This window comes from Eubalaena glacialis, chromosome 4 (assembly GCF_028564815.1).
Source record: "Eubalaena glacialis isolate mEubGla1 chromosome 4, mEubGla1.1.hap2.+ XY, whole genome shotgun sequence".
NCBI classification, from domain to species: Eukaryota; Metazoa; Chordata; class Mammalia; order Artiodactyla; family Balaenidae; genus Eubalaena; species Eubalaena glacialis.
In genome coordinates, this window is record NC_083719.1 from 52,371,866 (window position 1) to 52,387,832 (window position 15,967).

Genomic DNA, 15,967 nt, shown 5'->3' on the forward strand with positions numbered 1-15,967 from the left:
TTAAGGTTTATTTCTCTTGCAACTAACAGTACAGAGGTGAGGGGTCCAGAGCTGGAAGACGGCTCTGCTGTCCTTAGTATATGGCTTCCAAGGTCATTGTTCTCATCTTCAGTTCACAGCTAGCGAGACAAGCATCTATAAAGAGATGACCCGGAAATTTCACTTATCACCTCATTCGTATTCCGTTGTCCCATTGTGTATCACATGGCCACAGCTAGCTTTAAGAAAGGCTGGGAAAGGTAGTCAGGTGACCGTGTGTCCAGCAAAAACTCAGAGAATTCTGTTACTAAAAGGAAGAATGGGGGAATAGATATTAGGAAAAAATTGGCAGTCTAGGGAGAAGGTCTAGGGAAACTGAAGAAGGGGGCCAAGACTAGTTTGAAAGACTCAAACTAGTTAACTTTAGAACTTGGAGAATTGTATTATGTGTTTCTCATATCTATGTTTCCATTCTCGTTTTAAAATAATAATAACATAATTATATGGTGTTTGCTCTTGTGCCAGGAGTTTTTCTATGCATTTTACTTATATTCTCACTTAATCTTCATGATCACCCTATGATGTAGCTACTTTTATTATCTACGTCTTGCAGATGAGAAAACTGAGGCTTAGGAAGATTAAGGGGCTTGCCAATAATTAGACAACTAGTAAATGGTGGAGCCAAATTTTGAACCCTGGTAGTCTGACCTCAGAGTGTGATCTTCCTTAGAAGCATGTCTATAAATAATTTGATGATTTAATAGTAGTTTTTCTTTGACCTCAACGTTTATTTACTTTCTCTAGGAGGTTATTTTTTCCTTTATTGTTAAGAAAACAATAAAGCAATATCATTATTTGCATTTTAATACAAATAAAATATATAAAATGTTTGTAATAATTTGAGCAAAATCCCTAAAACATTTTTAAGCATAGAGTTCTGTGGCGTTAAGTATATTCACATCGTTGTGCAGCCATCGCCACCATACATCCCCAGAGCTTTTTCTTCTTTCCCAACTGAAGCTCTGTACCCATTAAACACTAACTCCCCATCCCCCCAGCCCCAGCCCCTGGCACACATCATTCTACTGTCTGTCTCTGTAAATTTTACTCATCTAAGAACCTCATGTAAGTAGAATCCATACAGTAGTTGTCCTTTGGTGACGGACTTATTTCACTTAGCATAATGTCTTCTAGGTTTATCCATAATTTCACATGTGTCAAAATTTCTTTCCCTTTTAAGGCTGAATAATATTCCATTGTATGTATATATCACATCTTCTTTATCCATTCATCCATTGATGGACATTTAGGTTGCTTCTACCATTTGGCTATTATGAATAATGCTGCAGTGAACATGGGTATACAAATACCTGTTTGAGTCTCTGCTTCCATTTCTTTGGGATGTATACCCAGGAGTGGAATTTCTGGATCATATGGTAATTCTATGTTTAATTTTTTGAGAAATCATAATACTGTTTTCTACAGCAGCTGTACCATTTTACACTCTCATCAGATATAAAGGTTCCAAATTTTCCACATCCTCACCAATGTTTATTATTTCCCTTTTTTCTATTTTTAAAAATATTTATTTATTTTTGGCTACATTGGGTCTTCGTTGCTGCGCGCGGGCTTTTCTCTACTTGTGGCGAGCGGGGGCTACTCTTTGTTGCAGTGTGCGGGCTTCTCGTTGCGGTGGCTTCTCTTGTTGTGGAGCACAGGCTCTAGGCATGCAGGCTCAGTAGTTGTGGCTCACGGGCTCTAGAGCACAGGCTCAGTAGTTGTGGCACATGGGCTTAGTTGCTCTGCGGCACGTGGGATCTTCCCAGACTAGGGCTCGAACCCGTGTCCCCTGCATTGGCAGGCGGATTCTTAACCACTGTGCCACCAGGGAAGTCCTTCCTTTTTTTTTAAATAGCCATACTTATGGGTGCAAAGTTAAAGTGGTAAATTTTGTATTATGTATATTTTACCACAATAAAAGAAAAATTTTAAGTACCAATATTTGGTGCAGTATTGACGAGACTAAATGTGGAATCAGTATAGTCCTTAAGAATATGTTTTTAGGGGCAGGACGAGAATAAAGATGCAGACCTACTAGAGAACGGACTTGAAGACACGGGGAGGGGGAAGGGTAAGCTGGGACAAAGTGAGAGAGTGGCATGGACGTATATACACTACCAAATGTAAAATAGATAGCTAGTGGGAAGCAGCCACATAGCACAGGGAGATCAGCTCGGTGCTTTGTGACCACCTAGAGGAGTGGGATAGGGAGGGTGGGAGGGAGGGAGATGCAAGAGGGAAGAGATATGGGGATATATGTATATGTATAGCTGATTCACTTTGTTATAAAGCAGAAACTAACATACCATTGTAAAGCAATTATACTCCAATAAAGATGTTAAAAAATATATATATGTTTTTACTCAAATTTAACAGTACCTAAAATTTTGTTAAGACCTTCATAGCTATCTCCTGAGACTTAAAAAGTCAATTATTTCAGAAATAAAATTGGATCATGAATCCAGAAAAAAGTCTGCAACACTGAAATGGAATAACTTACTAGAAGTTGAGATGGTCTAAAAAAAAAAAAAAAAAAAAAAAATTTGACAGTTTTACCAACCTGAAAGCAATGTAGAAACTCTTCTTTTTAGTGCTTTGGATCCAGTTAATTATTAACCTTTATTTTGGTTTTTATTATTGTTGTCTATTACCAGGAAAACACCATAATCCTGCATCAGCTACTCCCACTGCGGGCCAAAGTAGCCAAACTGCTCGGCTACAGCACACATGCTGACTTTGTCCTTGAAATGAATACTGCAAAGAATACAAGCCACGTAACAGCCTTCCTAGGTTAGTCTTCTTTTCTTAATCCCTTGTATATTGCCATTTCTCTTTTTCTGTGACTGTTTTGCTGCATAGTACCAACTTGACAGAGGGCCTCAGAACTTAATATGCCCTTGAGAACATTCTGCTTTTCATTCATGCAAGAGAAATGTATTGGTCACCTACTGTATGTTAGATACTGTGCTTGGCCCTAAGAGTTGCTCATTGTTTATATTACCATTACGGTCCTTGCTTCATTCTATTTGTATCTTGACGGGGATTTTTATATTAATTTCTAAGAAGATATCTAGGGACCTACAGAGAGAGGATTAGCCTGTTGTATGAAATAAGCTGACAAATAGGACATAAATGAAAATAGAGCATATAGAAACAAGAAGTATTTTATATTCCAGAAGCCACTTGTTAATACATAAAAGAATATAAAATAATATGCATCAAAACTGTTATCTAATAACTATCTTCACATTCATTTAAAATCACTTTTTCATTAATCTTTTTAAAACCATAGAGCTTATGTCCATGACATTTAGTCAGTGGCACTCTATCACCCTTACCCCTCTCAATCTCAGTGTCACTATTCCAACAGTCACTCTGGTTTTCTCTTTCATTTTAGTGAAAATGGTTGAATAACATAACCATTGCAAAAATACTAATTTTTGTTTTAATCTTCTCTAATTAGAGTTTACCAGAGTATGATTTATTTTTTAACTTTCTCATTGACCCCTTTCAGACTTTATTCACCTTTAACAACTAGTGTATAATTTTATTAGCTTAGTTAAGTTGGAGATGATTAATAATGTGTCAAAATCAGCATGCAGCCTGCAATTTAGTCCTCTGTGTTCTCAATGGCCATACTTTGAATTATTAATGTGTATGCTGACATCATATATGACATGTAGCAGGTGTTGCACAAATAGTAGCTGTTCATTATTATATAATTCATTTATTCATTCAGGAGACATTTATGAAATAACTGCCCTGTATTAGTGTGCATGCTACACAGTTGGACTATAGAAAGGGCTAAGACAAGGTTCTTTCCTCAATGAATTTTCCGCTGAGCGGAAACAACAGAGATGTGAACCAGTAATTGCCATCTGTTCTGATGTATTTTATACAAGAGATTGGCTTGGGGAGTTAATAGGTTTGGTGGGAATGTTTCCTTTAGTGGTGACTGTGTATACTGAAAATTTTCCTTAATAATACCTCATTAACTTAATTTTTTAAAAGCAGTTTTCTCTCTAATCAGAATTGCATCTCTCTATATCTTCTATGATTTTCCTCTTTTTGTTTCACAGCACTCCTCAAGCCGCTGCCTTCACCTCACACCATGGGGATGCCCCTTACAGAGGCAACGCTTTTTATCTTACATATGTAGCAAATTGTGGAAAATAAATAAATAATAAAAGCATACTCCTTTAGCCAAATACAGTGCAATAGTCAAAAACTGACCACAGTGTTAAATTGCAGTATCCATCTAAAAAGTAGAATTGCCATGTCCAAATAGACCTTCTTCATAGGAATGGGGTAGTGATTAACTAAACCCATGGCTATCAAAGGCGATGAACAGTTTTCAGTAATTCTGACCACAGGTCACATCTGATTTGTTTTCCCTAGGTCTCTGAGGAGCCTAACCTCATTGAAGAATAATCACGTACATGAGTTTAGTTTCACTATCGCTTCGTTCCCTGAATTATAACATTCTTAAGGCAGAGTTCTCTGAGATAAACTTCAGCTTTGTTGATGCTGTAAGGAAGCTGTGGCCTGATTTGGGTGGTGCAAAAAAAAAAAAAAAAAAAAAAAAGGGTGAAGAGCCATAAAATAAATTACCCTGAAGAGAACAGCAGTGCTGTCATAATAAAGCCTGCTTTCCTCTCTCCCTCCCTCCCTTCCTCTCCCCTTCCTTCCACCCTTCCTTCCTTCTTTTCTCCTGATGTATCTGTATTGAGTGTGACAAAGGAGGAAGCACCATGCTAAAATACTGGTGGTATGTATGAATATACTTGCTTCCAAGAGCAATGGATTGCCAACTTTTCCCTCTCCTCACAGATGATTTAAGCCAGAAATTAAAACCCTTGGGTGAAGCAGAACGAGAGTTTATTTTGAATTTGAAGAAAAAAGAATGTGAAGAGAGAGGTCTTGAATACGATGGGAAAATCAATGCCTGGGATCTATATTACTACATGACTCAGACAGAAGAACTCAAGTACTCTGTAGACCAAGAGATCCTCAAGGAATACTTCCCAATTGAAGTGGTCACTGAAGGCTTACTGAATATCTACCAGGAGCTGTTGGGACTTTCATTTGAGCAAGTGACAGATGCTCATGTTTGGCATAAAAGTGTTACACTTTACACTGTGAAGGATAAAGCTACGGGAGAAGTATTAGGACAGTTCTACTTGGACCTCTATCCAAGGTACTGAGGATCACCGTGTTGGAAGGGACCTTAGGGATTCAACTCCTACCCAGATTAAGATTCTTGTCTTTCATAATTCTCATATGTGATTCCTAGTAAAGGGATTAAAAATGTGGGCTCTGAAGCCAGAATGTCTGGCTCCATCACTTACTAGGCAGGTTACTTAATTTTTCTCTGCCTCAGTTTCCTTACCTATATTAGGGTCCTATGAAATGGGAATACCAATCATACCTGCTTTGTAAGGTCGTTGTAAGGACTAAAATGGTTAATTACATGCAAAGCTTTTAGAAGACTACCCAGCACACAGCAAGTGCTTAATAAATGTGAGCTTCTGTCATCATCACTATCATCATCATCATCATCTAGGATCGAACCTGGGCCCTCGGCAGTGGAAGCACAGAGTGCTAACCACTGGACCGCCAGGGAATTCCCTGCATTTCTTAATTTAAAATGGACCTCAAAATGTTTATTATTCAGGTGATCTGTCTGCCAGTACTCTTAAGTCTATGTTCACTCCCTTCAGTCTGGCTGAAAGGCAGCACAGTATAAAGGAATAGCAAAATCTTGGCGGTCAGTCAAACTTGAGTTGGAATGCTTGAGTGACATAACCTTTATGAGTCTCTATATCCACCTCTATTATATGGGAATGATGTTTGCTTTACAGGTTTGTTTTGTGCATTAGACTATATATGCTAATCACCCAGCCTGGGCATTCAATCAGTAGTAAGAATTAAAAATATTATTATTATTGTCTCTGTAGCATGTAGTAACTATGGACTCCACAGTGTTTCATCAGACATGAAAGGATTTGGATTACTTTCTCTGTAGGCTGCTTTCTAAAACAAAGCCAGCCTGTTGCAATTTTACTAACTAGGCCAGAGTAAATTATATCAATAGCATCTCTCTAGATCAGCAGCACATACAAGTTCGTAACCTACTGATTTTGCATGACTTCAGGAAGGAGGCTGGTTAACTATTGTCAACCAGACCGGAGGCAGAGTTGTCTGAGCCCACTGCTTTATGGACTTACTTTCACTTCTGATATGATCTAAAAATAAACCCATGTCAAATTGGATAAGTCTATTTTTAATTGAAGAGTGTCAGGATACAGTTTTAGGCCAAGAATTCTTTCAGGGGAACTCCTTCAGCATTGGAGCCTCCTATAACTGTCCTCGGATTCTCTTTCCATGGCCAAAGATAGCAAGTCTGGCTACCCCATCCTGCTGTTTCTTTGCCAAGATATAACTGGTGTCTTTTGTTCTCAGAGATCTGGCCATTGCTACCAGCACTCAGGTATGGGGACCAGAGAGTGATGTTTTGTGAGGGTAGTGACCTAGTTAATATTCACTTTCTGTCACCTGACGTGCTTGCTTCTTGTTTTCTTTGTCTACTTGACTCAAAAAAAGGATATTTGTAGTAGGTTAGGAAAGACCAGTTTCTTCTTTTTTTAAATCACGTATCAATTTTTATTCATCAAACACTGAGATTCTCAAAACAACAGGAAAAAAAAAACCTCTAATGGTTCCAACATGAGATTGCCAGGTAAGGGCATCTTTTTAAATCACCATCATTTTATAAACACAACGTAAAAAAGACATACTCTCAGAGTAAGGAAACCTTTGATATTAAATAAATCAAGTTTATTTTTAAAAAAGAAAGATAAAAACCCCTCAATGGCACTGATTTTTAAATTGGTTGAAAGTCCTTATGATGTTTCATAATGGACCAAGATGTATAAAATATAACAGGATAAACACCTTGCAGATTAGTTTGTTTTCCCCGGTAAAAATAATATTTATAGATCTGTTTACCTGTTTAAACAATTCAGTCTAACTACATGAAATCATTCCAGAAACACTGATGGGCCCATTGAACATCCAGAGGCTGGACCGGCTGAAAATGTTATCAAATTCAGTGCACGGTTTCTGGTGTACATGTCCGTCGGTTCTCTTCCCTTCTCTCCCCTCCTCTGTCTGCCTTCCCTTCCCATGTCCCTGCTCACTCCTAGCTCAGCCTGACACAGTTCTTTTCTGTTATTGTTGTTATTTATTTATTTTTACTTATTTATTTTAAACAGACTTTATCTTTTAGAGCAGTTTTAGATTCACAGCAAAACTGACCCTAAAGTACAGAGATTTCCCATATATCCCCTGCCCCGCACATGCACAGTTTCCCCCATTTATCAACGTCCCCCACCAGAGTGGTACATTTGTTATAACCTACTTTGACACATCATTGTCACCCAAATTATATTCGGGTTCACTGTTGATGTTATACTTTCTTGGGATTTGAAAAAACATATGTGTATCTACCATTATAGTATCATACAGAGTAGTTTCACTGCCCTAAAAATCCCCTGTGCTCGGCCTCTTCATCCCTTCCCCCACCACCCCAGCCCCTGGCGACCACTGATCTTTTTACTTTCTCCATAGTTTTGCCTTTTCTGAAATGTCATACAGATGGAATTATACAGTATGTAGCCTTCTCAGATTGTCTTCTTTCATTTAGCATTATGCATTTAAAGTTCCTCCATGTCTTTTCATGACTTAATAGCTCATTTCTTTTCTTTTTAGCACTGAATAATATTCCGTTGTCTGGATATACCACAGTTTATTTATCCATTCATCTACTAAAGGACATTTTGGTTGCTTCCAAGTTTTGGCAATTATGAATAAAGCTGTTATAAACATGTGCAGGTTTTTGTGTGGACATAAATTTCCAGTCCCTTTGGGTAAATACCGAGGAGTGCAATTGCTAGATTGTATGGTAAGAGTATGTTTAGTTTTGTAAGAAACCACCAAACTGTCTTCCAGAGTGCATGTACCATTTTTGCATTCCCACCAGCGATGAATGAGAGTTTCTATTGTTCCACATCCCTGTCAGCATTTGGTGTTGTCAGTATTCTGGATTTTGGTCACTCTAATAGGTGTGTAGTGGTATCTCATTGTTGTTTTAATTTGCATTTCCCTGATGACATATGATGTGGAACAACTTTTCATATACTTAACTACCATCTCTGTATCTCCTTTGAGGAGGTGTCTGTTAAGGTCTTTGGTGTATTTTTTAATCAGATTGTTTGTTTTCTTATTGGTGAATTTTAAGAGTTCTTTGTATATTTTGGATAACAGTCTTTTATCAGATGTCTCTTTTGTAAATATTTCCTCACAGTCTATGGCTTGTCTTATCAATTTCTTGACAGTGTCTTTCTCAGAGCGGAAAATTTTCATTTTAATGAAATCCAGCTTATTGATTTTTTTTCTTTCATGGATTGTGCCTTTGGTGTTTCATCTAAAAAGTCATTGCCAAACCCAGGGTCATCTAGATTTCCTCCTATGTTATATTCTAGGAATTTTGTAGTTTTGCATTTTGCATTTAGGTCTGTGATCCATTTTTGAGTTATTTTTTGTGAATAGTGTAAGGTCTGTGTCTCGACTCATTTTTTTGCATGTGGACTTCTAGTTGTTCCAGCATCATTTGTTGAAAAAAGTGTCTGTGCTCCATTGTCTTTATCTGTGCCTTTGCCCCTTTGTCAAAGAGAAGTTGACTATATTTATAGAAGTATATTTTTACTTTCCAAATATTTGGGTATTTTCCAGCTAGCCTTCTGTTATTTCTAGTTTGGTTCTGTTATTGTTGGAGAATGTACTTTATATCCTCTGAATTCTTTTAAATTGTTTTGATTTACAGCCAACATGTAATTAGTCTTGGTAAATGTTCCATGTGCACTTGAGTATTTGTTTTCTGTTGTTAGGTTGAGGGTTCTATAAATGTCAGTTAGGTGAAGGTGACCAATAATGTTGTTCAGGTTTTCTATATCTGAGCTGATATTCTCTCAGCCTGTTCAATTAATTACTGAGAAAGGAATGAAGTCTCTAAGTGATTTGTCTATTTCTTCTTTCAGTTCTGTTGGTTTTTGCTTCATGTATTTTTTTTAATTGAAGTATAGTTGATTTACAATGTTGTGTTAATTTCTGCTGTACAGCAAAGTGATTCGGTTATACATATATATACACAATCTTTTTTATATTCATTTCTATTATGATTTGTCACAGGATATTGAATTGTTTAGTATATTTTGAAGCTCTGCTTTTAGTTATATACATATTTAGAATTGTTATATCTACTTAGAGAACTGTCCCCTTTATCGTTATATAATGTTCCTTATTATCTTTAGTAATATTCCTTGTTCTGTTTGTTTGCTATTACTATAGCCATTCAGCTTTCATTTGATTAGCATTTGCATAGTGTATCTTTTTCCATCCTTTAACTTTTTACCTTTGTCTTTTTATTTAGAGTGGGTTTCTTATAGACACTGTACTTGGTGCTTGCTTTTTTATCCACTCTAATAATGTTTTAATTGGCGTGCTTAGGAAACTTACATTTAGTATAACCATCTTACTTTTTGTCCCATCTATACTTTCCCCCCTTTTCTGACTTCTTTTGGGTTGATAGGTTTTTTTATGATTTATTTTTGTATCTACCGTTGGCTTATTATTTACATCTCCTTTTAATATTTTTAAATTAAAAAATTGCCTGAGGGTTTAAAGTATATATCAATATCTTTAATTAATCACGGTCTACCTTCAAGTTATATTATATTATATTTCTTATCATTTGTGCTATCGTTGGCCTACATATTATTTTCACATATGCTTAACACCCAGTGCATTGTTAGTATTATTGATTAGTCAACTATTATTCACAGCAATTCAAAATAGATTGTAATATATCTTCATTTATTATATTTTCAGCACTAATTGCTTTGTAGATACAAGTTTAGAGTGGTATCACATCCCTTCTGCCTGAAGAACTTCCTTTAAAATTTCTTGTAGTTAAAGTTTGTTGGTAATATATACCAGTTTTTTTTGAGAAAGTCTTTCCTTTAATTTCTTTTGTGAAGTATATTTTTTACTATTTATAGAATTCTGGGTTCACAGGTATTTTCTATCAGTACTTTAAAGATGGCATTCCATTGTCTTCTGGCTTGCATAGTTTCTGAGAAGAGATTGGCTGTAATTCTTACTGTGTTCTTTTTTGTGTTCTTACTGTGTTCTGTACTGTGTTCTTTTCCTCTGACTGCCTTCAAGATTTTCTCTTTGTTCCTCTCTTTCAGCAGTTCCATACACTTAGGCATATGGGATAATTTTTTTTCTTTTTTCTTTTTTTGGTTGTTTGCTTTGTATTTGTCTTCCTTGGTGTTCTTTGAACTTGTTGGATCTGTGGTTCAGTGTTGTTAATTTTGGAAAATTCTCAGCTATTCTTTTGGTTTTTGGGGGGTTTTTTTGGCCCACGCCACGCAGCTTGCAGGCTTTTAGTTCCCCAACCAGGGATTGAACCCAGGCCCTCGGCAGTGAAAGCGCAGAATCCTAACCGCAGGACCACCAGGGAGTTCCCTAATTTTGGAAAATTCTCAGCTATTCTTCAAATATTTCTTCTATCCTGTTCTCTATTCTCCTTCTGAAATTCCACTTACATATATAATAGATCACTTGATATTGTCCTGCAGCTCTTGAGTCTTTGTTTTGTTTTTTGTTTGTTTTGTTTTTTGTTTTGGGCACCCTTTTAAAAATCTTTGTGTTTTAGGGTAATTTCTATTGGCCTATCCTTTGGTTCAGTGATTCTTCCCTTGGCTGTGGGAAGTCTATCAATGAGACTATCAAAGGCATTCTTCATCCCCATTACTGTGCTTTTTAGTTCTAGCATTTTCATTTTATTCTCATAGTTTCCATCTCTGCCAAAATTATCCATCTGACTGTGCATTTTCCTCCAGAATCTTTAACATTTAACATTTAAGTTATTGTAAATACTCTGTCTGATAGCTCCAACATCTTTGTCATATCTGAGTCTATTTTTCTTGCTCTCTTTGCCTCTTGACATTGTGTCCTTTTTCCTTGCATCTCCATGTGCCTTACAATTTTTTTTTAAGTCAGACACTTATATAAGACAGAAAAGACTAAGGTAAATAGTTTTTATACCTGGCAGTGGGCACATACATACTTTTGCTAGGCCTTTAATGTGAGTGTTTGACTCATTCCATTTAGTAGTTGAGCTGGGTTTGGACCTTGTTATTGCTATGGTTAACCTCAGTGAACCCAAAGCTTCAGATTCCTGTATGTGTTTAGGATGAGAGCTTATTTGCCAGAGTTTTCCTCAGTGTCTGTTCCACTTAGTTTGAGGTTGTTCATTTGTGCTGTGCCTTAGAGCAGGTCTCTTTTCATGCTCTTGTTCCTCTCCCTGCAGTAGACTGCTATTGTTTATTACTGGATGCCTATTAGCCTGGAAAGGGGAGGGTCTTTTCTGTTGTTCAGTCTTACCCTGGGTCTGAGGAGTAGACCTATATAGTGATACTGCCCCACCCTCAGCTGTAGGTCTGGGCCCAGGATGTTTTCCTGCCCTACCTTCAGGAGTAGAGTGTTTTTTTCTGTTACCATCCCCCCAGTGGCAGTGGGTTTTTACCAGTGCTCTTAGGGTTTGTTGCCTTTCCATGAGAAGTTCAAGGCTCGTGTCCACTAGGAGAGAGGTGAAATGGATCTAGGCAATGCTCCCTTCCACCAGGCTTGCATCAGCACTGATTCTTTCTCAGAGCTCTCATCCTGCCCCTGTCTTTTTTGTGTGTACTCAGTGAGGTCTAAGGAGAAGACCCTGCAAATGGATGCAAAATTTCCCTTATCTAATAACTCCTAGTGGTTCCCTATTTTTGCTGGTCCACCATCAATCTTTATCAATTTGTTAAAAATTTTCTTACTGGTGTCTGCAGTGTCTGCCCCAGGTTAAAAACAAACAAACAAAAAACCAAAAAAGTGCTTGCTTCTTTTCTCTTTCACCTTGGAGGCATCTGTCTTAGATAGATTGTAGGTTGGTTGCCTTTCAACCTTCACTTTCTGATGGGTTCAAGAAAAGTTGTGATTTGCAAATTGTCCAGCATGTTGTTGTAAGAATAGGAGCAATGCCCTTTTCAGCTTTCTACATCTTAATAGGAAGCAGTAAAAAGACTAGTTTGTTTTTGTTTTTGTTTTACCTGAATAACTTCAGGAAAAAACAGTTATGAGTCACCAAGAAAAGATAATACAGAAAAAGATATACAAATCAAAACATCAAACTAAAAAATTCACACTAAACCTGAATGTACATTCGTGTTATGAGCAAAGAAAAAGGGAGGAAACCTATCCCTGTAATAAAGTCTAATGGCCCATAGCTTTTGAGAGCTACCATCACTGGTATCACATTGTCCTAGAATAGATGACTTTATAGTATAATTTATGCTTTTTCCAAGGCTAACTAAAAGTATTCTGTTTCAAAAAAGGCCTGTCTGGTTTATAAAAGGAGCTCATTTAATTATGAGTACTGATTCATCCCTCGTTGGATAAGAGGACAATATTACTGTCTGGATTTTAGTTTTTATCAGTTTTTTTTAATCAATTTTAACTTTAAGGAAAAACTACCTAGTAAGTCAAACTCCATTATTTCACTTTTGCTTCAGCACTATTTAGTGTTTAATGAGTCTATCTTTGAAGACGAAAAGCAGGAGCTTGTTACAATAAATTGGACATTCAACTGTACCCTGCTTGTGTATATTCTTAATTCATATTAAGATTTCAACAAAAGAAACCTTGGAAATATAACTCATATCAAGTGATAGTGGGGTTTTTGTTTGTCTAGTTTTCGTTGTTTCATTTCAACAAAACATCGACCTACTTTGTAAAAGATGAATTAAATGTTTCAAAGCATCTTCTGTTATCAAATATGGTTAAATGACTGAGAGAGGCCATGCCAATGTTGTTGCTAGAGACGAGTGTTTGTATCTCACCAACTGTGATTCTGGTTCCTTAGGGAAGGAAAATATAACCACGCAGCCTGCTTCGGTCTCCAGCCTGGCTGCCTCCTACCTGATGGGAGCCGCATGATATCTGTGGCTGCCCTCGTGGTGAACTTCTCACAGCCACTAGCAGGTCGTCCCTCTCTCCTGAGACACGATGAGGTGAGGACTTACTTCCATGAATTTGGTCACGTCATGCATCAGATTTGTGCACAGGTGAGTGATTTTTTTTTTTATGGTAGACCTACTAATGGCTTTTCCAGATTTTTTTTTCCACCGATGTCAGAAACATGTTTCTTAACATGTTTTCTCGGAATCTGAACATGTTCAAAAATTTCATAGGCCTTCTGCAAAAACACAAAATTTTTCTTACTATGTTTTCACAACATACTTTTACTCAGAGATTGATCCACTAATGAAAGAGCTTCATTGAATACCACCCTATGAAAAAAAAATGAAAACTGTCGTTAAGGAAGGGTTACAAATACTGTGCTTTTTCCTTTTAAATCTTTTCCTCATAGGAATTTGGTGTAAGCTTCAGAGATAAACTGTGCTGTAATCTGTCTCTTCTGCTTATTAATGCTTTGTTTAGTTCAATGGTTTTCATTCATCCAGACTCTGTACTCCTTTTTTAATAATAAATATTTTGTAACACCTTCCTTTACTAGCCTTCAATTAAAATCGCAGATAGCACGGTATAACCATGGGGAGAATTTACTAAGAAAGAGAATGTGTGTGTGCAGCGGATTGCAACTAATTTCTCTTTATTTTTAAAAATGAAAAGTGTATTTATTCTAAACTTTGTAACATAATCCAGTAAACTAGGCCCACACTATTCTAGGATGAACCATATGAACATGCCAATATTTAACCGCTGTTGACATACGAAAACATCTAGTTCAGTTGTTCAGCCTAACAGTTTAAAAAACTGATATTTACAGAAGTGAAGGGGCAGTTTTCCAAATTTGAAATCTCCATGCATCTCTAAAGATGAACTTTTTAGAAATAACCTCTTTATCAGAATAGTTTTAGATTTACAGAAAAGTTGCAAAGACAGTACTCCTCACCCTGTTTCCCCTACTGTTAACATCTTATAGTACATTTGCCACAACTAAGAAGCTAACAGCATTGGTACAGTACTCCTAACTAAACTCAACACTTTATTTGGATTTAACTAGTTTTTCCCTAACGGTCTTTTTCTATACAGATAATTTTTTTTAATCTATGCAATATCCTCACTGCATAAAAGAAAGCATTTTGTTTATGTTTTTCAAATTGTAATGCCTGGGCATGGCTGTGTAGTAAGACATAATGAAGTATTCAGGTTATACGTGAATGACCCTGAATCTTGCAGCAAAAACTGCAGACTGATACGTAAGTGGTTTGTTTTGTCCATTCAAGTCCAAGAATGGTATAGCCAGTTGTCTTAGTTCAGATTGCTATAACAGAATACCATAGATTGGGTGACTTAAAAATAACAGAAATTTCTCACAGTTCTGGGAGCTGAAGTCCAAGATCAAGGTGCTGGCAGATTTGATGTCTGCTGAGGACCTGCTTTCTGGTTGAGAGATAGCACCCTCTCACTGTGTCTTCACATAGGGGAAAGGAGCTCTCTGGGATCTCTTTTATAAGGCACTAATCCCATCCATAGGACTTCACCTTCATGACTTCATCGTCTCCCAAAGGTCCCACCTCCTACCATCACATTGGGGGTTAGGTGTCAACATAGGAATTTAGGGGTGGGACACAAACATTCAGGCCTCAATAGTGACATGATTTTCCAAAATGGTGACTATCTCTTGGGACACTTCCAAATAGAAAGTAATCTTACTTTGATTTACACGATTGATTCTAGAAGTTAGAGTCTTGGAAACTTTAACTGTGCAAAAAAAATTTTGTAAAAATATGTGCAATGGAGTTAGTTTTTAGGCTCACTTAATTATAGATTTTTCATTTATATGAATGTCCACCAGGACATATGAATGACATGCAGAATAGGGGACAATATTTTATTGTCTTGACATGTGCAGTTCAGTCCTGGACATCCAGCATCCCACCCCCAGAGCAGCCCCTAATCATTGTAATAACCAAAAATGTACCCACTCTTTTCCAGAATACTACTATCACTTTTGTTAAAAAAAAAGTATTTACTTCTTTGAACATTTTATCTTTACATTCTGGTGTTTCCATGTTTTATTTTAAAAAACAGAGGGGACTCCGATATGAATCTATTCAGATAAATAAATCCTAATATACTGATATAGCCATTTCTACTCTCTGTTTAATCCAAGGAAAATAAAGCTTTCAGAATAACCTAAATTTTCTTTCTTAGGTAATTTTAAAGTCTATTTTCACAGCAATAGGGTTCCTGAAATATTTATTTTCCATCAGTGTTCATTCTATGACTGACATTTCCTTTAATTAGGATAAGTCTAGGTTCCATTTTTCTCAAGTGATTTTATGAATAATTTGGAAAAGTAAAATATTTTTCTTAATTTCAGACTTAGGTTACTTAGATTATCTAAGATCTTAGTTATGTATTTGTACACAGATAAACAATAGTTTGCTTTTAGAACAGTGGATCTTAACTTCTTTGGATCTGAGAACCTATGAAAATATGATTTAAGCTATAGATACCTCTTCCAGAAAAATGCGCATACACTTATACAGTCAGATTTCTACCTGGAATTTCAAAGGGCACACCGACCCCCTGAAGCCCAGACCATACTGAATTCCAAGTTAAAAACTGGGTTAGAGCAGTTTCCTCCTTTATTTGGATGTTGATTATCAGCTAATGATTTCTGAGGAAGTAATTTGGTGTCTTAATCACATTTATTAAAATAATACTGATCCTCAAATAGGGTTTTCCATGCTTTTGATGCATGGTCTTGTGTTCAAACACAGCCCTCTTATAA

The 15,967-nt window shown here is 36.6% G+C and overlaps 1 protein-coding gene across 3 annotated transcripts in view; it reads left to right on the forward strand.

Annotated features, from left to right (window-relative positions):
- The window catches only part of NLN (neurolysin), a 95,206-nt gene that overhangs the window by 59,253 nt on the left and 19,986 nt on the right, over positions 1–15,967 (forward strand). For all 3 annotated transcript variants that reach the window (XM_061187861.1, XM_061187863.1, XM_061187862.1), the window contains 3 exons: positions 2,694–2,829; positions 4,870–5,236; positions 13,067–13,268. In XM_061187861.1, the coding sequence (XP_061043844.1) occupies positions 2,694–2,829; positions 4,870–5,236; positions 13,067–13,268 (705 nt within the window). The remainder of the gene's footprint in view (positions 1–2,693; positions 2,830–4,869; positions 5,237–13,066; positions 13,269–15,967) is intronic.